This window comes from Coregonus lavaretus, assembly GCF_964263955.1.
Source record: "Coregonus lavaretus genome assembly, chromosome: 2".
NCBI lineage: Eukaryota > Metazoa > Chordata > Actinopteri > Salmoniformes > Salmonidae > Coregonus > Coregonus lavaretus.
Window position 1 is genome coordinate 77,429,565 of NC_139989.1, and position 21,789 is coordinate 77,451,353.

The 21,789-nt window shown below is 45.4% G+C and overlaps 2 protein-coding genes across 2 annotated transcripts in view; both read left to right on the forward strand.

Annotated features, from left to right (window-relative positions):
* LOC311140606 (NLR family CARD domain-containing protein 3-like) overlaps nucleotides 1–897 on the forward strand; it is a gene marked incomplete at its 3' end in the record, with an annotated part of 114,285 nt that extends 113,388 nt beyond the window's left edge. Inside the window, exon 7 of the mRNA XM_084175731.1 lies at nucleotides 708–897. Within this exon, the coding sequence (XP_084031857.1) occupies nucleotides 708–897 (190 nt within the window). The remainder of the gene's footprint in view (nucleotides 1–707) is intronic.
* A 2,731-nt stretch (nucleotides 898–3,628) lies between these two features.
* On the forward strand, nucleotides 3,629–4,878 carry LOC311140613 (stonustoxin subunit beta-like; the record flags this gene model as incomplete). The annotated part of the gene is made up of 2 exons (XM_084175743.1): nucleotides 3,629–3,638; nucleotides 4,038–4,878. The coding sequence occupies 2 exons, from the start codon at nucleotides 3,629–3,631 to the stop codon at nucleotides 4,592–4,594; spliced, it is 567 nt and encodes a 188-aa protein (XP_084031869.1). The 3' UTR covers nucleotides 4,595–4,878.
* Nucleotides 4,879–21,789: the final 16,911 nt, after the last annotated feature.

The window sequence follows — 21,789 nt, forward strand, 5'->3', positions numbered from 1 at the left end:
GAGACGGGAAACCTGGACCTTTTCCTCCGCTTCCTACTGGGCCTCTCACTGGAGTCCAATCAGAAGCACTTACGAGGTCTACTGACAAAGACAAGAAGCAGCTCACAGAGCCATGAAGAAACAGTCAAGTACATCAAGGAGAAGATATGGGAGAATCCCTCTCCAGAGAGCTGCATCAATCTGTTCCACTGTCTGAATGAACTGAAGGACCATTCTCTAGTGGAGGAGATCCAAAGCTACCTGAGATCAGGAAGTCTCTCAGAAGAAGAACTGTCACCTGCACAGTGGTCAGCTCTGGTCTTTGTGTTGCTGACTTCAGAAAAGGAGCTGGATGTGTTTGACCTGAAGAAATACTCCAGATCAGAGGAAGGTCTTCTGAGGCTGCTGCCAGTGGTCAAAGCCTCCAGAGCTGCTCTGTGAGTACATAAAATGACATATAAGAACTAATCATCAGGAATAAATATGAAGTTTAGAGAAATATATGTATTATAATATGTATATAATATATAATATTACATTGAAAACTTACTGAATCAATGCATTGATGTTCATATTATTATAACAATATGACCATACAATTCTAGGAGACGGAAGATGTATCTATATGTTGTTTAAGGGAATAAACCAAATGCATCTGTCACTGTCCTTCTACACTACTGGTGTTAAATTAACAGTGTGTTTGTGAAATCATGATGATCTCTTTTCAGGCTGTCAGGCTGTGGAGTCACAGAGAAAGGCTGTGCTTCTCTGGTCTCAGCTCTGAAGTCAAACCCCTCACACCTGAGAGAGCTGGACCTGAGTAACAATGACCTGAAGGATTCAGGAGTGAAGCTGCTCTCTGCTGGACTGGGGAATCCCCACTGTAAACTGGAGACTCTGAGGTCAGTATTCCTGTAGTTGGTCAACAAGTGATAACTGTTCACCAGATCCACATATGTTTACCAGGCACACATAGTCCACACCATATGTGTTTGGACAGTGAAGTTTACAGTTTTAAATTTGGTGCTATGCTCCAGCATTTTGGATTTGAGATAGAATGTTTCATATTAGGCAACAGTACAGAATGTCACCTTTTATTTGAGGATATTTTCATACATATCTGTGTTACTGTTTAGAAATGAAAGCACTTTATGTGTCTAGTTCTCCCATTTGAAAAAGTCGTAATAATTTGGACATATTCACTTATATTGTATTAAAGTAGTCATAAGTTTAGTATTTGGTCCCATAGTCCTTACGCACAGTGATTACATCAAGCTTGTGATTCTATAAACTTGTTGAATGCATTTGCAGTTTGTTTTGGTTCACACACACTGGACACACTCACACACTGGACACACACTGGACACACACACACTGGACACACACACACACACACACACACACACACACACACACACACACTTGACACACACTGGACACACACGCACACACATTTGACACACACACACACTGGACACTCACACAACCTGGACACACACACACACACACACTGGACACACACACACTAGGATTAGTTTAGTCAAACGTTTAGTATTTGGTCCCATATTCCTTACCTGCAGTGATTACATCAAGCTTGTGATTCTACAAACTTGTTGAATACATTTGCAGTTTGTCTTGGTTGTGTTTTGGATGATGTTTTTCCCAATAGAAACTGAATGGTGAATAATGTCCTGTCATTTTGGAGTCACTTCACTTGTATTGTCAGTAAGAATAGAAGATGTTTCTGAACACTTCTACATTCATGTGGATGCTACCATGATTATGAATAATCATGAATGAAAAGTGAATGATGATGAATGAGAAAGTTACAGAGGAACAAGGATCATACCCCCTCTGTTATTGGTAATGGTGAGAGGTTAGCATGTTTTGTTGTAGCCTCTGTAACTTTCTCACTCATAATTGTTCATGATTCATTCATTATTTTTATTAATCATGCGATCATCAGGATTCATTCAGTAGTGTTTAGAAACATGTTATCTACTCACTTAGACAGAAAATTACTCCAGTCATCATCCTCCATTCAGTTACTATTGGACAAAACATAACCCAAAACACAACCAAAACAAACTGCAAATGCAACAAACGAGTTTGAGACCAAATACTCAACTTTTGACTACTTTAATACACTATAAGTGAATTGGTCAGAATACTTATGATTTCTTCAAATAGGGGGACTAGATACATAAAGTGCTTTCATTTATAAACGGTGAAACAGATATGTATTAAAATATCCTCAATTAAAAGGTGACATTATATACTGTCACCTCATATGAAACATTTGATCTCAAATCCAAAATGTTGGAGTAAAGAGCCACATTTAAAATGTTATCTTCACTGTCAAACTAGATATGGTGTGGACTGTATACTCAATACAATCTAAATCTGATACCTCACTGTCTGTCTTTTGACTGATACTGCTTTTTAAACTGCTCTGGTCAGTCTACTCAAATATTTGTAATATGCATTTTTCTCTCTACAAGCAGTACTTTGATAATTTGTCATTTCTAATAATGATACATTCATTTATGAATATATATCACAGGTTTCAGGACACTGATATATCTGAATATGTTGAAAAAATATACTGCCACTATTTTCACCACCAAAGCAGTGTGATTTTAATATGATTTGACTCTTTGCAGGCTGTCAGGCTGTCTAGTCACAGAGGAAGGCTGTGCTTCTCTGGTCTCAGCTCTGAAGTCAAACCCCTCACACCTGAGAGAGCTGGACCTGAGCTACAATCACCCAGGAGACTCAGGAGTCAGACTGCTCTCTGCTGGACTGGAGGATCCACACTGCAGACTGGAGAAACTCAAGTATGTAGAGGGTTTATGTCAATGTTCATATCAGACATGTTGGAGTTATCAGGCTAGTTAAGACAAACATTCTGACCACCACTTGGAATAAGTTATATAAAGACTGTGTGTGTGTGTGTGTGTGTGTGTCCAGTGTGTGTGTGTATGTGTGTGTGTGTGTGTGTGTGTGTGTGTGTGTGTGTGTGTCCAGTGTGTGTGTGTGTCCAGTGTGTGTGTGTGTCCAGTGTGTGTGTGTGTCCAGTGTGTGTGTGTGTCCCCGGTGTGTGTGTGTTTGTCCAGTGTGTGTGTGTGTGTGTGTGTGTGTGTGTGTGTGTGTGTGTGTGTGTCCAGTGTGTGTGTGTGTGTGTGTATGTCTAGTGTGTGTGTGTGTGTGTCTAGTGTGTGTGTGTCCAGTGTGTGTGTTTGTGTGTGTGTGTGTGTGTGTGTGTGTGTGTGTGTGTGTGTGTGTGTGTGTGTGTGTGTGTGTGTGTGTGTGTGTGTGTGTGTGTGTGTGTGTGTGTGTGTGTGTGAGTTCAGGTGTATCCCTCAATGACTGTCTGTTCTTCTGCTTACCGCTACAGTGTGGAACATGGTGGAGAGAACAAAATGAAACCTGGACTTAGTAAATGTGAGTGTTGACTGCTTTGAAGAATATGACTAAGAATAAGTCTTAATTCAAGTGAAGTCAAAGTCAAAGACCACCATCATTACTTACTTGGTCATATTAAATATCAGCTGTAGTTCTACAGAAGCACAAATCAGGAACACCAAAGTTTACAAAGAGTTGCTTTGACAATGTGTGTGTCTGTGTGGTCATATTAAAAAATGCTTGCATGAAGGTGTGTTTGTGTCCAGTGTGTGTGTTTGTTCTGGATGTGTGTGTGTGTGTGTGTGTGTGTTCAGTGTAATTGTGTGTGTGTGTGTGTGTTCAGGATGTTTATGTTTGTGTGTGTGTGTGTTTGTGTGTGTGTGTGTGTGTGTGTGTGTGTGTGTGTGTGTGTGTGTGTGTGTGTGTGTGTTCAGGATGTGTGTGTGTGTCTGTGTGTGTGTGTGTAGTTAATGGGAATAAGTGTGTTTTATATTACCATACAGTATAACATATTATCATTCAACAAATCTCAAGTTACCTTAACTTCTCCTTTTGATACCTAGAAACATCTACATTAAATGAATTAGTTAAAAGTGTGAATTCTAATGTGAATGATGATGATTTCTAATATTGTGCCTGGTTTCATCCATCAGATGTCTGTGATCTCACACTGGACCTAAACACAGTAAACAGACACCTCTCTCTGTCTAAGAAGAACAGAAAGGTGACATGGAGGAGAGAGAAGCAGCCGTATCCTGATCACCCAGAGAGATTTGAATACTATAGACAGGTGCTGTGTAGAGAGGGTCTGACTGGGCGCTGTTACTGGGAGGTAGAGTGGAGTGGGAGAGGGGCTGTTATAGGAGTGACATATAAAGGAATCAGCAGGAGAGGAAGTGGTTATGACTGTGGGCTTGGACACAATGACAAGTCCTGGAGTATGTTCTGCTCTGACAACAGTTACTCTGCCTGTCACAATGATAATATCACTACCATAGACGTCCCCTCCTCCAGCTCCCACAGAGTAGGAGTGTATCTGGACTGGCCAGCCGGCACTCTGTCCTTCTATAGCGTCTCCTCTGACACACTGACCCACCTGAACACATTCCACTCCACATTCACTGAGCCCCTCTATCCAGGGTTTAATGTTTGGTATGACTCCTCTTCAGTGTCCCTGTGTCAGGTGGTCTCTGTGTCAAACACAACATGAGGTTTCACTCTAATCATGGTCATGTTCAGTAAGACACACTGGAGCAACAATGTAGAATATCTCTCTAGTGTGTAAACATATGATTGTAAATATTCATGAATACACACCACTGAAGTTGACAGACATTGTCAACTAGAGTAATTCATTAATAGAATGAATCACCGCACTGTGTTGTAAAAACTGGTTTCATTTAGAAATCATTGATCTTGTTGTTATTGGGCTTCTTGGAGTTTGTAAATATTGTTGTCTGTATAATGTTTATTTGTCAAATTCTTGACACAACAATCTTGTTTCTATATGAACTCAATTCCACTGAATGAAATGTACATGTGACAGATTTGTCTAATAAAGGTTCATCAAACAGATGAAAGAAGAGGTTGAAATGTTGTAATATTGATCAGAATATGGCAGTACAGGAAATGGAATACAGTACTAGGGGTTGTGTTCAATACATAGAAATGGGTCTTATTCAGTTGAAATTAAGCTATCATGATCACACAGGACAGGACAATGGATGCATCTCAATACTCTAAAATTGGCCTCCTCTCCTTATCTCCTCTCCTTTCACTTGACTCATCTGAAAACACAAGATAGGTCAAAGTAATATGTTGGCTGTCTACCGGACATTGATTTCACCTGTCCAGTTCTCTCATGTCAGTTGAGATGAAGGAAGTTAGACAGAAAATCCACTGGAACGCCCCTCCTACTGGTTATTAGTGGGAGACTCATCTACCAATCCACTGGAACGCCCCTCCTACTGGTTATTGGTGGGAAACTCATCTATCAATCCACTGGAACACCCCTCCTACTGGTTATTAGTGGGAGACTCATCTATCAATCCACTGGAACGCCCCTCCTACTGGTTATTAGTGGGAAACTCATCTATCAATCCACTGAAACGCCCCTCCTACTGGTTATTAGTGGGAAACTCATCTATCAATCCACTGGAACGCCCCTCCTACTGGTTATTAGTGGGAAACTCATCTATCAATCCACTGGAACGCCCCTCCTACTGGTTATTAGTGGGAGACTCATCTATCAATCCACTGGAACGCACCTCCTACTGGTTATTAGGGGAAACTCATCTATCAATCCACTGGAACGCCCCTCCTACTGGTTATTAGTGGGAAACCCATCTACCAATCCACTGGAACGCCCCTCCTACTGGTTATTAGTGGGAAACTCATCTATCAATCCACTGGAACGCCCCTCCTACTGGTTATTAGTGGGAAACTCATCTATCAATCCACTGGAATGCCCCTCCTACTGGTTATTAGTGGGAAACTCATCTATCAATCCACTGGAACGCCCCTCCTACTGGTTATTAGTGGGAAACTCATCTATCAATCCACTGGAATGCCCCTCCTACTGGTTATTAGTGGGAAACTCATCTATCAATCTACTGGAACGCCCCTCCTACTGGTTATTAGTGGGAAACTCATCTATCAATCAACTGGAACGCCCCTCCTACTGGTTATTAGGGGGAAACCCATCTATCAATCCACTGGAACGCCCCTCCTACTGGTTATTAGTGGGAAACCCATCTATCAATCCACTGGAACGCCCCTCCTACTGGTTATTAGTGGGAGACTCATCTATCAATCCACTGGAACGCCCCTCCTACTGGTTATTAGTGGGAAACTCATCTATCAATCCACTGGAACGCCCCTCCTACTGGTTATTAGTGGGAGACTCATATATCAATCCACTGGAACGCCCCTCCTACTGGTTATTAGTGGGAAACTCATCTATCAATCCACTGGAACGCCCCTCGTACTGGTTATTAGTGGGAAACTCATCTATCAATCCACTGGAACGCCCCTCCTACTGGTTATTAGTGGGAAACTCATCTATCAATCCACTGGAACGCCCCTCCTACTGGTTATTAGTGGGAGACTAATCTATCAATCCACTGGAACGCCCCTCCTACTGGTTATTAGGGGAAACTCATCTATCAATCCACTGGAACTCCCCTCCTACTGGTTATTAGTGGGAAACCCATCTACCAATCCACTGGAACGCCCCTCCTACTGGTTATTAGTGGGAAACTCATCTATCAATCCACTGGAACGCCCCTCCTACTGGTTATTAGTGGGAAACTCATCTATCAATCCACTGGAACGCCCCTCCTACTGGTTATTAGTGGGAAACTCATCTATCAATCCACTGGAACGCCCCTCCTACTGGTTATTAGTGGGAAACTCATCTATCAATCCACTGGAATTCCCCTCCTACTGGTTATTAGTGGGAAACTCATCTATCAATCCACTGGAACGCCCTTCCTACTGGTTATTAGTGGGATACTCATCTATCAATCCACTGGAACGCCCCTCCTACTGGTTATTAGTGGGAAACTCATCTATCAATCAACTGGAACGCCCCTCCTACTGGTTATTAGGGGGAAACCCATCTATCAATCCACTGGAACGCCCCTCCTACTGGTTATTAGTGGGAAACCCATCTATCAATCCACTGGAACGCCCCTCCTACTGGTTATTAGTGGGAGACTCATCTATCAATCCACTGGAACGCCCCTCCCACTGGTTATTAGTGGGAAACTCATCTATCAATCCACTGGAACGCCCCTCCTACTGGTTATTAGTGGGAAACTCATCTATCAATCCACTGGAACGCCCCTCGTACTGGTTATTAGTGGGAAACTCATCTATCAATCCACTGGAACGCCCCTCCTACTGGTTATTAGTGGGAAACTCATCTATCAATCCACTGGAACACCCCTCCTACTGGTTATTAGTGGGAAACTCATCTATCAATCCACTGGAACGCCCCTCCTACTGGTTATTAGTGGGAAACTCATCTATCAATCCACTGGAACGCCCCTCCTACTGGTTATTAGTGGGAGACTCATCTATCAATCCACTGGAACGCCCCTCCTACTGGTTATTAGTGGGAAACTCATCTATCAATCCACTGGAACGCCCCTCCTACTGGTTATTAGTGGGAAACTCATCTATCAATCCACTGGAACGCCCCTCCTACTGGTTATTAGTGGGAAACTTGTCTATCATCTCTGAGCTCTGACTCCTCCCACATGCTGAACTCTGACTTCACATTCTAAAGAAAATACCTCCATAACAGCATTTTCAGCAGTTAAATAAAACCACAAAACATTATTTATAAAAACAATCTATTCATATCGTTTTTGAACACTATAATTTGTTAACCAGCATGACAGCTGTACTTCCAGTTTATGGTTGATGCAGCTTGTTTTCCATTAGCCAATCAGTGTTCTAAACTAGTTCAAAACACATGAAAGCACACAACTCGTTGCTCCCAGTTTACAAGTAGTATTTTCTGAGCTTCCTACATGTTATGAACGTAGCATCAGTAACATGTTGGGTGAGTTGCTCTGCTCAGACGCTGCTGACTCCTGCCAGATCTTCCAACTCCTGGACAGGTGTTTTACATCAGTAACATGTTGGGGTGAGTTGCTCTGCTCAGACGCTGCTGACTGCTGCCAGATCTTCCAACTCCTGGACAGGTGTTTTACATCAGTAACATGTTGGGTGAGTTGCTCTGCTCAGACGCTGCTGACTCCTGCCAGATCTTCCAACTCCTGGACAGGTGTTTTACATCAGTAACATGTTGGGTGAGTTGCTCTGCTCAGACGCTGCTGACTCCTGCCAGATCTTCCAACTCCTGGACAGGTGTTTTACATCAGTAACAGGTTGGGGTGAGTTGCTCTGCTCAGACGTTGCTGACTCCTGCCAGATCTTCCAACTCCTGGACAGGTGTTGTACGTATTATCTTACCACATCAGATGCTATTGAAATCTGGTGCCTGACAGCAAAGTCCACCACGTGGCACGGAACCATTGCTTCATGCATGCAACGTCTGAGCAGGGGAACGCAACCGTTAACTTTCCTAACAGTGCGTGTTCAATCAAAGATGGTGGATGAACGAAGACGTCGCACTCAGGCCCGTTTACCATTGAAACAATTTGTCACAGTTCCGGTCTACTTTCATTGGCAATCAGCAGTTGCTACATCCATTAATGATGTGTCCCCATTGATTCTTGAAGAATGTAACTCATAAATGCATCATGAGCTTAGTTGAACTGTTATACCCAATCAGAAGCCAGAATATAAGCCTGTTTTACTCCAATGTTTGTAAACAAAGAAAATGTAAATAAACACTATATAGCCTCAAAACATGGTTAAAACTATCATGTTTATATAATGGATGATCAGTCCTCGCATCCCTTAGCTCTGTCTATGAATTAGAGAGAACCCTATCCCTCAGCTGTTTACTGAATTAGGGGCGGGGCTCATCCCTCAGCTGTTTACTGAATTAGGGGCTGGGCTCCTCCCTCAGCTGTTTACTGAATTAGGGGCGGGGCTCATCCCTCAGCTGTTTACTGAATTAGGGGCGGGGCTCCATCCCTCAGCTGTTTACTGAATTAGGGGCGGGGCTCCCACTTTGTTATTGTTTCTGCTGCTGATTGACGCTTTAAAGGGTGGCTCTCTGTTAGTGCTATCTGGGATCCTTGGGACGTCCCGGCCCTAAACCCTAACATTAACCCTTACCCTAACCTTAACCCCTACCCTAACCCTTACCCTAACCTTAACCCCTACCCTAACCATAACCCTTAAAAGGGAAAGACTGGGACAGAGCTGCTGCTGTCTCCAAGTCCCAAACCAGACCTACGGTAGCTTGCAAAACGTCAATTTACGGATGACATCTTCTATACACCTTCTTCTAGGCTCGCTGTGTTGTAGACAACAGATTTCATTGTGGCCATGAAAGATTGACCTCTAAACCAATTGGGGGCTTGCTTCACAAGAGTTGTTGCAGCACAGTTTCACACTCAATACGTGCAATATTATTTACAAAAAGTATTGCAGAAGATTTTGTGCAACTTCCTTCGAGGGAAAAGACACGTTTCTATGCGACTTCGTTCATAGGAAACTTTTAGCAAACTTCAGAACAATCATTTGAAAGTTGAAGCAATGCTTGATGGACAGTGGTGTTCTAAACTGCCTTGTTCTGTGTCCTATGTTTCTGTCAAAAAACAAACGTGTTAACCCAATATTGTCCATCATATAGGTAATGCATTTTATACAAGGCTACATCGGAGATCGGTGTCTCATCTTGAGTGTTGCCAGATTGTAGAAAAACACCAGACTGTTTCTTTGTTGTTGATGTTGGTATAAATGATAAGGAGTCTACGGTCAATTGGGCCTAAGCCTTATCAACACTCAGTTCCTGTAATAACATGCAAAAAGTATCGTAGCAGATTTTGTGAATTTTTGTGTCCCAACAGAAGGGTGTGGATCAACGTGTGTCCAGCCCCTATACCCATTCCCTATGTACCTTGAGTCATGCCACGTTCACCTGCTGGTCAGAACTAGGAAACTGAGATTTTGGACTTGCTAACTGGTAGCAGTTATACACGACAGCAGAAGGGTGTAACCTCCCGAGTGGCACAGTGGTCTAAGGCACTGCATCGCAGTGCTAGCTGTGCCACTAGAGATCCTGGTTCGAATCCAGGCTCTGTCGTAGCCGGCCGCGACCGGGAAACCCATGGGGCGGCGCACAATTGGCCCAGGGTAGGGGAGGGAATGGCCGGCAGGGATGTAGCTCAGTTGGTAGAGCATGGCCTTTGCACCGCCAGGGTTGTGGGTTCGATTCCCACGTGTGGCCAGTATGAAAAATTAATAATGTATGCACTCACTAACTGTAAGTTGCTCTGGATAAGAGCATCTGCTAAATGACTAAAATGTAAAATGTGTGGGTCAACGTGTGTTCAGCCCCTATACCCATTCCCTATGTACCTTGAGTCATGCCACGTTCACCTGCTGGTCAGAACTAGGAAACTGAGATTTTGGACTTGCTAACTGGTAGTACTTATACACGACAACAAAAGGGTGTGGGTCAACGTGTGTTCAGCCCCTATACCCATTCCCTATGTACCCTGAGTCATGCCACGTTCACCTGCTGGTCAGAACTAGGACACTCTGAGCTTTTGGACTTGCTAACTGGTAGTAGTTATACACGACAACAGAAGGGTGTGGGTCAACGTGTGTCCAGCTCCTATACGTGCTACAGTGGGGAAAAAAAGTATTTAGTCAGCCACCAATTGTGCAAGTTCTCCCACTTAAAAAGATGAGAGAGGCCTGTAATTTTCATCATAGGTACACGTCAACTATGACAGACAAAATGAGAAAAAAAAATCCAGAAAATCACATTGTAAGATTTTTAATGAATTTATTTGCAAATGATGGTGGAAAATACGTATTTGGTCAATAACAAAAGTTTCTCAATACTTTGTTATATACCCTTTGTTGGCAATGACACAGGACAAATGTTTTCTGTAAGTCTTCACAAGGTTTTCACACACTGTTGCTGGTATTTTGGCCCATTCCTCCATGCAGATCTCCTCTAGAGCAGTGATGTTTTGGGGCTGTCGCTGGGCAACACGGACTTTCAACTCCCTCCAAAGATTTTCTATGGGGTTGAGATCTGGAGACTGGCTAGGCCACTCCAGGACCTTGAAATGCTTCTTACGAAGCCACTCCTTCGTTGCCCGGGCGGTGTGTTTGGGATCATTGTCATGCTGAAAGACCCAGCCACATTTCATCTTCAATGCCCTTGCTGATGGAAGGAGGTTTTCACTCAAAATCTCACGATACATGGCCCCATTCATTCTTTCCTTTACACGGAACAGTCGTCCTGGTCCCTTTGCAGAAAAACAGCCCCAAAAAATGATGTTTCCACCCCCATGCTTCACAGTAGGTATGGTGTTCTTTGGATGCAACTCAGCATTCTTTGTCCTCCAAACACGACGAGTTGAGTTTTTACCAAAAAGTTCCATTTTGGTTTCATCTGACCATATGACATTCTCCCAATCCTCTTCTGGATCATCCAAATGCACTCTAGCAAACTTCAGACGGGCCTGGACATGTACTGGCTTAAGCAGGGGGACACGTCTGGCACTGCAGGATTTGAGTCCCTGGCGGCGTAGTGTGTTACTGATGGTAGGCTTTGTTACTTTGGTCCCAGCTCTCTGCAGGTCAATCACTAGGTCCCCCCATGTGGTTCTGGGATTTTTGCTCACCGTTCTTGTGATCATTTTGACCCCACGGGGTGAGATCTTGCGTGGAGCCCCAGATCGAGGGAGATTATCAGTGGTCTTGTATGTCTTCCATTTCCTAATAATTGCTCCCACAGTTGATTTCTTCAAACCAAGCTGCTTACCTATTGCAGATGCAGTCTTCCCAGCCTGGTGCAGGTCTACAATTTTGTTTCTGGTGTCCTTTGACAGCTCTTTGGTCTTGGCCATAGTGGAGTTTGGAGTGTGACTGTTTGAGGTTGTGGACAGGTGTCTTTTATTACTGATAACAAGTTCAAACAGGTGCAATTAATACAGGTAACGAGTGGAGGACAGAGGATCCTCTTAAAGAAGAAGTTACAGGTCTGTGAGAGCCAGAAATCTTGCTTGTTTGTAGGTGACCAAATACTTATTTTCCACCATAATTTGCAAATAAATTCATAAAAAATCCAACAATGTGATTTTCTGGATTTTTTTCTCTCAATTTGTCTGTCATAGTTGAAGTGTACCTATGATGAAAATTACAGGCCTCTCTCATCTTTTTAAGTGGGAGAACTTGCACAATTGGTGGCTGACTAAATACTTTTTTCCCCACTGTATGTGCAGTCTACTAGTATAATGTCACGGTCGTGTTGACGAGAAGGAGTAGACCAAGGCGCAGCGTGTGAAATGAACATGACTAATAGTTAAAGCACAAAATACAAAACAAAACACGATCGAGAAGTCCACAGTACACTGACTGAACACGGAACAAAAACCCACAAACACAAGGTGAACACAGACAGTTTAAATATGGCTCCCAATCAGAGATAACGAGCCGACAGCTGACACTCGTTACCTCCGATTGGGAGTCACTTGACCAAACACGGAAAACACAACCAATGACAACCCAACCACACAAAACACAACCAAACGAACACACCCTGGCTCAAAATACAAAGTCCCGGAGCCAGAGTGTGACAGTACCCCCCCCCTAAATGCGCGGACTGCGACCGCGCCTAAAAAACCCCAAACAGGGGAGGGCTGGGTGGGCATTACTCCTCGGAGGCGGCTCCGGCTCCGGGCTTGACCACCACCCTTCTTCAATCCCCCCGTAGCGCCCCCGGTCCGATCTGACCCAGCTGGTAGGATCTGGACTGACGACGCGCACCCCTGGCTTGGCGCGTGAGGCAGGAACGGACCGGACCTGGCTGACGATACGCACCCTAGGCTTGATGCGTGGAGCCGGAACGGGCCTCACCAGGCTGACGACTCGCATCCCTGGCTTGGTGCGAGTAGCAGGAATGGGCTGGATCAGGCTGACGGCTCGCACCCTTGGCTTGGTGCGAGTAGCAGGGACGAGCTGAACCAGGCTGACGACTCGCACCCTTGGCTTGGTGCGAGTAGCAGGAACGGGCTGGACCAGGCCGACGACTCGTACCCCTGGCTTGGTGCGAGTAGCAGAAACGGGCTGGACCAGGCTGACGACTCGCACCCTTGGCTTGGTGCGAGTAGCAGGAACGGGCTGGACCAGGCCGACGACTCGTACCCCTGGCTTGGTGCGAGTAGCAGGAACGGGCTGGACCAGGCTGACGACTCGTACCCTTGGCTTGGTGCGAGTAGCAGGAACGGGCTGGACCAGGCTGACGACTCGCACCCTTGGTTTGGTGCGAGTGGCAGGAACAGGCCGGGCCGGGCTGGCGACGCGCACCGTAGGTTTGGTGCGAGTGGCAGGAACAGGCCGGGCCGGGCTGGCGACGCGCACCGTAGGTTTGGTGCGAGTGGCAGGAACAGGCCTGGCCGGGCTGGCGACGCGCACCGTAGGTTTGGTGCGAGTGGCAGGAACAGGCCGGGCCGGGCTGGCGACGCGCACCGTAGGTTTGGTGCGAGTGGCAGGGACAGGCCGGGCTGGGCTGGCGACGCACACCGTAGGCTTTGTGCGTAGAGCAGGGACAGGCCGGGCTGGGCTGGCAACGCACCCCGTAGGCTTGGTGCGTGGAGCAGGGATAGGCCGGGCTGGGCTGGCAACGCACCCCGTAGGCTTTGTGCGTGGAGCAGGAACAGGCCGGGCTGGGCTGGCGACGCACCCCGTAGGCTTGGTGCGTGGAGCAGGGATAGGCCGGGCTGGGCTGGCGACGCGCACCATTAACTTAGTGCGTGGAGCAGGGACAGGCCTCACCGGACTGTGGAGACGGATAGGAGACCTGGAATGAAGAGCGGCCACAACCCGTCCCGGCTGAATGCCTACCTTCACACACTCTGTGTGAGGCATCCGCACAGGACGTACAGGGCTGTGTACCCGTACCGACATGACAGCACGTGATACTGGAGCAGGATATCCGGGACCGCGGAGAGGCATAGGACACCACGAGCGTTGAGCCGGCACACTCCGTCCTGGCTGCATACCCCCCTTCGCACGACACGTGCGGGGTGCTCGCACAGGACGTACAGGACTGTGCCGGACCACTCGTGGCACCGTACGCTGCTCCGCATACCGCGGAACCTGCCCCGTCCCATGCTGCCATGCCTGAGTACGGGAAGTTGGTTCCGCTCTCCATCCCCGCCTCGCCAACCTGCCTTCTGGCCCCCAAAACCCGGTGGCCTCCTCTCCAAATTGCCCTGTGGCAGCCTCCTGCTGCCCAGCTGCCCAAGCCATGTGCCCCCCCCAAAAAATGTCTTGGGGTTGCCTCTCGTCCTTCCGACGATGGCCCTGCTGACGCCGTTGCTCCTCTCTCGCCAGGGCCTTGATCCTACCCCAAGGTCCCTTGCCCCCGAGCATGTCCTCCCAGGACCACGATTTGCCCACCTGGGCCATCGCCAGCCTCTCTATCTCCTTACCCGGCGCTTCCTCCCATGTCCAGTCTCCTTGCTCCTGGACACGCTGCTTGGTCCTTTTTCGGTGGGTTTTTCTGTAACGGTCGTGTTGACGAGAAGGAGTAGACCAAGGCGCAGCGTGTGAAATGAACATGACTTTAATAGTTAAAGCACAAAATACAAAACAAAACACGATCGAGAAGTCCACAGTAACACTGACTGAACACGGAACAAAAACCCACAAACACAAGGTGAACACAGACAGTTTAAATATGGCTCCCAATCAGAGATAACGAGCCGACAGCTGACACTCGTTACCTCCGATTGGGAGTCACTTGACCAAACACGGAAAACACAACCAATGACAACCCAACCACACAAAACACAACCAAACGAACACACCCTGGCTCAAAATACAAAGTCCCGGAGCCAGAGTGTGACATATAAGTAGTGCTTGTGAAGTAAGTATGGTGATTATTATTAAGGTGCTGGTCATCTGAGATAACAACAAGTATACAACAAACAAGATAACTATAGAATTAAGAAACTAAAGTAAATAAATTAATAATTAAAACAATACTAAAAATACATGCAGAAAATGTAATATCAAATTATCATATGTTTGGTTGCTTTGAGACTAATGAGTCTTATGTATTCACAATATTATTTACAAGGAGTGTTTCCCATCTTATTTCACATACATCTGTCTGCAGTTTTATTTTATGGGTGATCTTTTCCATTAAATACATTTATTTCACTCTACAAATCCACTCTTCCATAGTTGGTATGTCACCATTTAACCAACTCTCTGTACTACGTCTTAGCTGCAGACAAGGATATTCAACAGGTTGGCATTTTGTAATCGTTCAGGCATTACTCCAGGGAACATCTGAATACATTGTTTACAAAGTCCAAAACATTCCAGAATGTCATTTTTGCAGGACAAGACCAAGCAATCTGTAGGTAGTTTGAGGCCAAAACATTCCAGAATGTCATTATTGCAGGACAAGACCAAACAATCTGTAGGTAGTTTGAGGCCAATTCCCCACATTCTCTCCAGCATTCACTTGTTGTTTCTGGTCTCATCTTCCCCATTTTGCCTGGGGTTAGAAAGTACCTGATGATTTTCCATTGATACTCTTTCCATATGTTTGAGGGGTAATGGTGTCAGCATTCCTACAGCTCACCTCCCACTTCCCACATTTACATATTTTAAAAAACAAACCTGTAAACCCAATATTGTTAATCAACCAGTTTGTCATCGAAATAATTATAATAGAGTAGCCTTATGTTAAAAAGAAAATCAATGCTGTTTTCTATGCTTGATAAAGGATTATGGATATACTGACTAAATACAGGTCTCTCCGCCCTAAAAATGGGCGTCGTCAAAGCAGCACTGTGGGCCGTCTAGCTCCCATCTATCCTTTCTTTGGATTGGTGGATACATCCCATTATTGTAATCGTTGTTTGCATATTCGATAAGGGTTGATGACATCAACAGCCTGTATTCAATGGAGAGAGATGCTACTCTGATGGTTGGCTTCCAAAATGTTGCATTATCGCCCCCCACTGGACTATAGTATATATCCATGATCCTTTATGATGCAAAAATAATACTACTATAAAAACATTAAACAATAAACACCCTTCCAACTAACCCTAAACTCATTAAAGCCGACGACCCCATTCTACTACGTTGACCCCATCTGCTGCGGCACCATGGCAACGGTCTGGGAGGATGGGGCACCACCACTCAACACACCCTGGAACTCTTCTGAATGCTAAGAAGACAAACTGACTTAAGCAATAAGGCCCTAGGTGGTGTGGTATATGGCCAATATACCACGGCTAAGGGCTGTTCTTACGCACGACGCAACGCGGATATTGGCAATATACCACAAACCCCCGAGGTGACTTATTGCTATTATAAACTGGTTACCAACGTAATTGGAGCAGTAAAAATAAATGTTTTGTCATACCCGTGGTATGATTGGCTTTCAGCCAATCAGCATTCAGGGCTCGAACCACCCAGTTTATAATGAAGCATATATCACTCGTCAGCCTATCCCTCTGTGCTGGCACAGATCTACTCCTTACAGGAATCCTCTCAGGATGCCTCACCCTTGACCCTTGACCCATCTTCCTCTACTCTCTTCACTGCCTCAGCATACGACACCTTCTGCACTACTCTGACTCTGGCCACCTCAACCTGCCTCTATCGCACCGGACACTTCCAATCCCCAGCAACATGGGCACCCCTACAGTTGGCACACACAACGTTATCCACCAAACTACACAATCCTCTGTCCCATGCCCTCCTGCACACTTCCCACGTCTTGGAATCTCCCTCCTACACCCTGCTGTGACATGCCCATAACCGTTGCACCTGAAACAGGGCAGTGGATTCGGCACAAAAGCTCTAACAGGATAACTTCTATATCCTAACATGACTTTGTCGGGTAAAGACACTGACTCAAAACTCAAAAGGACTGACAGTGACTCCTCTGTTTCACCACGCTCACCACCGGGTCTGCGTCGCACCAGACGGCAGGCAATACAAACACCAGGAATCTTCAACTTCAATTGCTCCACTTCCACACTTAACACTACCCCAGAAATCACTCCTTTCAATGGTGTCCTGTTCCTAAGAGCAAAGCAAGAAACGGATCTTAACCCAAGTTGCGTGACACTGAGTGCCCGCTCCCTCTGGTCTGAAGAAACACAAACAACTATCACAAGTCCACTATGGGTTTCCCTCACTGATTCAACTATCACAAGTCCACTATGGGTTTCCCTCACTGATTCAACTATCACAAGTCCACTATGGGTTTCCCTCACTGATTCAACTATCACAAGTCCACTATGGGTTTCCCTCACTGATTCAACTATCACAAGTCCACTATGGGTTTCCCTCACTGATTCAACTGCACCCAACTCCTTTCCCACCCTGAAACTACAACTGGTCACATTTGCTACCCATTTCTTGTGTTCTGACAAACCAAACCAGGTTGTAAAATACAAACCAACTGAAGGAGACTATCCCTAAAACTGTATTTTTAAAAAAGTAACCAAATCCCACTGGCCTGGGTACTGTTTCATCTGTCTATATATATATATAAGAAAAAAAAGAAAAAAATACACTGTTGTTAAATTACGAGCCTAGTTGGTTTAGCCTTGGAAAAAGACAGGAACCTTCCCGCTAGCCATGATTGGCTGAGATAATGGCTGGGCTGGACATGCCGAGAGATGAGTTTGGATTGGTCTGCCATGTAGCACGGCTCTCTCTATAACATGAGCTGGTCAGTATGTGTAGGTAATCCTTTCTAACGTGGCTTTTAAAAATATATATATTTACAGTGGGGGAAAAAAGTATTTAGTCAGCTACCAATTGTGCAAGTTCTCCCACTTAAAAAGATGAGAGAGGCCTGTAATTTTCATCATAGGTACACGTCAACTATGACAGACAAATTGAGAAAAAAAATCCAGAAAATCACATTGTAGGATTTTTAATGAATTTATTTACAAATTATGGTGGAAAATAAGTATTTGGTCACCTACAAACTAGCAAGATTTCTGGCTCTCACAGACCTGTAACTTCTTCTTTAAGAGGCTCCTCTGTCCTCCACTCGTTACCTGTATTAATGGCACCTGTTTGAACTTGTTATCAGTATAAAATACACCTGTCCACAACCTCAAACAGTCACACTCCAAACTCCACTATGGCCAAGACCAAAGAGCTGTCAAAGGACACCAGAAACAAAATTGTAGACCTGCACCAGGCTGGGAAGACTGAATCTGCAATATGTAAGCAGCTTGGTTTGAAGAAATCAACTGTGGGAGCAATTATTAGTAAATGGAAGACATACAAGACCACTGATAATCTCCCTCGATCTGTGGCTCCACGCAAGATCTCACCCCGTGGGGTCAAAATGATCACAAGAACAGTGAGCAAAAATCCCAGAACCACACGGGGGGACCTAGTGAATGACCTGCAGAGAGCTGGGACCAAAGTAACAAAGCCTACCATCAGTAACACACTACGCCGCCAGGGACTGAAATCCTGCAGTGCAAGACGTGTCCCCGTGTTTAAGCCAGTACATGTCCAGGCCCGTCTGAAGTTTGCTAGAGTGCATTTGGATGACCCAGAAGAGGATTGGGAGAATGTCATATGGTCAGATGAAACCAAAATGGAACTTTTTGGTAAAAACTCAACTCGTCGTGTTTGGAGGACAAAGAATGCTGAGTTGCATCCAAAGAACACCATACCTACTGTGAAGCATGGGGGTGGAAACATCATGCTTTGGGGCTGTTTTTCTGCAAAGGGACCAGGACGACTGATCCGTGTAAAGGAAAGAATGAATGGGGCCATGTATCGTGAGATTTTGAGTGAAAACCTCCTTCCATCAGCAAGGGCATTGAAGATGAAACGTGGCTGGGTCTTTCAGCATGACAATGATCCCAAACACACCGCCCGGGCAACGAAGGAGTGGCTTCGTAAGAAGCATTTCAAGGTCCTGGAGTGTCCTAGCCAGTCTCCAGATCTCAACCCCATAGAAAATCTTTGGAGGGAGTTGAAGGTCCGTGTTGCCCAGCGACAGCCCCAAAACATCATTGCTCTAGAGGAGATCTGCATGGAGGAATGGGCCAAAATACCAGCAACATGGTGTGAAAACCTTGTTAAGACTTACAGAAAACTTTTGACCTGTGTCATTGCCAACAAAGGGTATATAACAAAGTATTGCGAAACTTTTGTTATTGACCAAATACTTATTTTCCACCATAATTTGCAAATAAATTCATAAAAAATCCTACAATGTGATTTTCTGGATTAAAAATTCTCAATTTGTCTGTCATAGTTGACGTGTACCTATGATGAAAATTACAGGCCTCTCTCATCTTTTTAAGTGGGAGAACTTGCACAATTGGTGGCTGACTAAATACTTTTTTTCCCCACTGTATATATCACGTAGAACTGCAACTTGTTGCTCTCCACTTTCTGGAGGAACACGTTTTGAAATCAGTGGAATGCTCGGTGGAAGCAGCAGATTATGATAGCTAAGGAGATGGAGAAAATTCTGGCTTTTGATTGCAAATATGCAGAGGAACTTGAAAAGAGAACACAGAAGGCTGTTGTATGAAACACCTGTCTCCGGATTACGTCTTCAAACTAAGGGCAACCATGGCATCCGTGACAGAGAGGGAGAAGCGTTCATCTATGTATACGGGTATGAGATTCTAGCTAGCTACATTTTCAGATATTATATACTTTTCTAATTTAGTCAGAAAGTCGTATTCATTGCAAGTTAAAGCGTACTATTAGCTAGCTAACGTTAGCTTGCTGGCTCGCTAGCTAACGTTGCGTGTATGATTTGTTTAGTAATAGAATGTGTATATCAGAGCCATTTGCATTGCTAGTTATAGCCTAATGTTAGCTAGCTAACATTGAACCTGGTTGGTTAGCTACCCGCAGATTCATGCAGGGTAGTAACGTTACGATTTGGGATTATGGTTCATTGTTTAGCTAGCTAGCTAGCTAGCTAGCTACATGTCTAAACAAAAGACTCCACTATGCAAGAAACCATTTCAGTGTACCGTTTACACCTTATTCATCCTGTTCATGTGACACATAAACTTAGATTTTGTTTGATATAGTGTGTGTGTTTACCAGAGACGGTAATGTGAAGAACAACATGACCTGCACCAAAGTCAAATTAGGATATAATGTTAGGCCAACGAGACAGTGTCCAAGTTACAAAATCCTCTGCTAGAATGCCCTGCTTTTATTTCGTCACACTCACAACCGTGAGCTATTTTCTGTAATTAGCTCACCATTAACTTGTAAAATAATGATATTGTTGTGAGTTTATTTTCCTGTAATAAGGAATATAAATGAGTTAAAGGGAAGACGTTGTCAGATATATGATGTGGTCATTATTGGAACTGGCTAGCCAGCTAACTTAACGTTAGTTAGCCAGCTAACAAGCTAGAAACGAACCAAAACATTGTTTAGAAAGTTGCTTTTAGTCAACTGGTTTGCTAGATTGACATTCATTTTTTAACAGGTGGGTTTATTGGTGTTAAAGAACACTAGTTATGCTATTTTGGACCACCAGGCTCCTGATGACCAGGAAACCAGATACACCCCCATCATCAACCAGGTTGAACCCTGATAACCCCACAGGAGACCAGATACACCCCCATCATCAACCAGGTTGAACCCTGATAGCCCCCAACCCCCAGGAGACCAGATACACCCCCATCATCAACCAGGTTGAACCCTGATAGCCCCCCAGGAGACCAGATACACCCCCATTATCAACCAGGTTGAACCCTGATAACCCCCCAGGAGACCAGATACACCACCATCATCAACCAGGTTGAACCCTTATAGCCCCCACCCCCGAGGAGACCAGATACACCCCCATCATCAACCAGGTTGAACCCTGATAGCCCCCCAGGAGACCAGATACACCCCCATTATCAACCAGGTTGAACCCTGATAACCCCCAACCCCCAGGAGACCAGATACACCACCATCATCAACCAGGTTGAACCCTTATAGCCCCCACCCCCGAGGAGACCAGATACACCCCCATCATCAACCAGGTTGAACCCTGATAGCCCCCCAGGAGACCAGATACACCCCCATCATCAACCAGGTTGAACCCTGATAGCCCCCCAGGAGACCAGATACACCCCCATCATCAACCAGGTTAAACCTTGATAACCCCCAACCCCCAGGAGACCAGATACACCACCATCATCAACCAGGTTGAACCCTGATAACCCCCACTCCCCAGGAGACCAGATACACCCCCATCATCAACCAGGTTGAACCCTGATAGCCCCCCAGGAGACCAGATACACCCCCATCATCAACCAGGTTGAACCCCGCATAACGCACTCCCCAGGAGACTAGATACACACCCATCATCAACCAGGTTGAACCCCTCATAACCTACTCCCTAGGAGACCAGATACACCCCCATCATCAACCAGGTTGAACCCTGATAACCCCCAACCCCCAGGAGACCAGATACACCCCCATCATCAACCAGGTTGAACCCTGATAACCTACTCCCCAGGAGACAAGATACACCACCATCATCAACCAGGTTGAACCCTGATAACCTACTCCCCAGGACACCAGATACACCCCCATCATCAAGCAGGTTGAACACTGATAACCTACTCCCCATGAGACCAGATACACCCCTATCATCAACCAGGTTGAACCCTGATAACTCCCACTCCCCAGGAGACCAGATACACCCCCATCATCAACCAGGTTGAACCCATTATAACCTACTCCCCAGGAGACCAGATACAC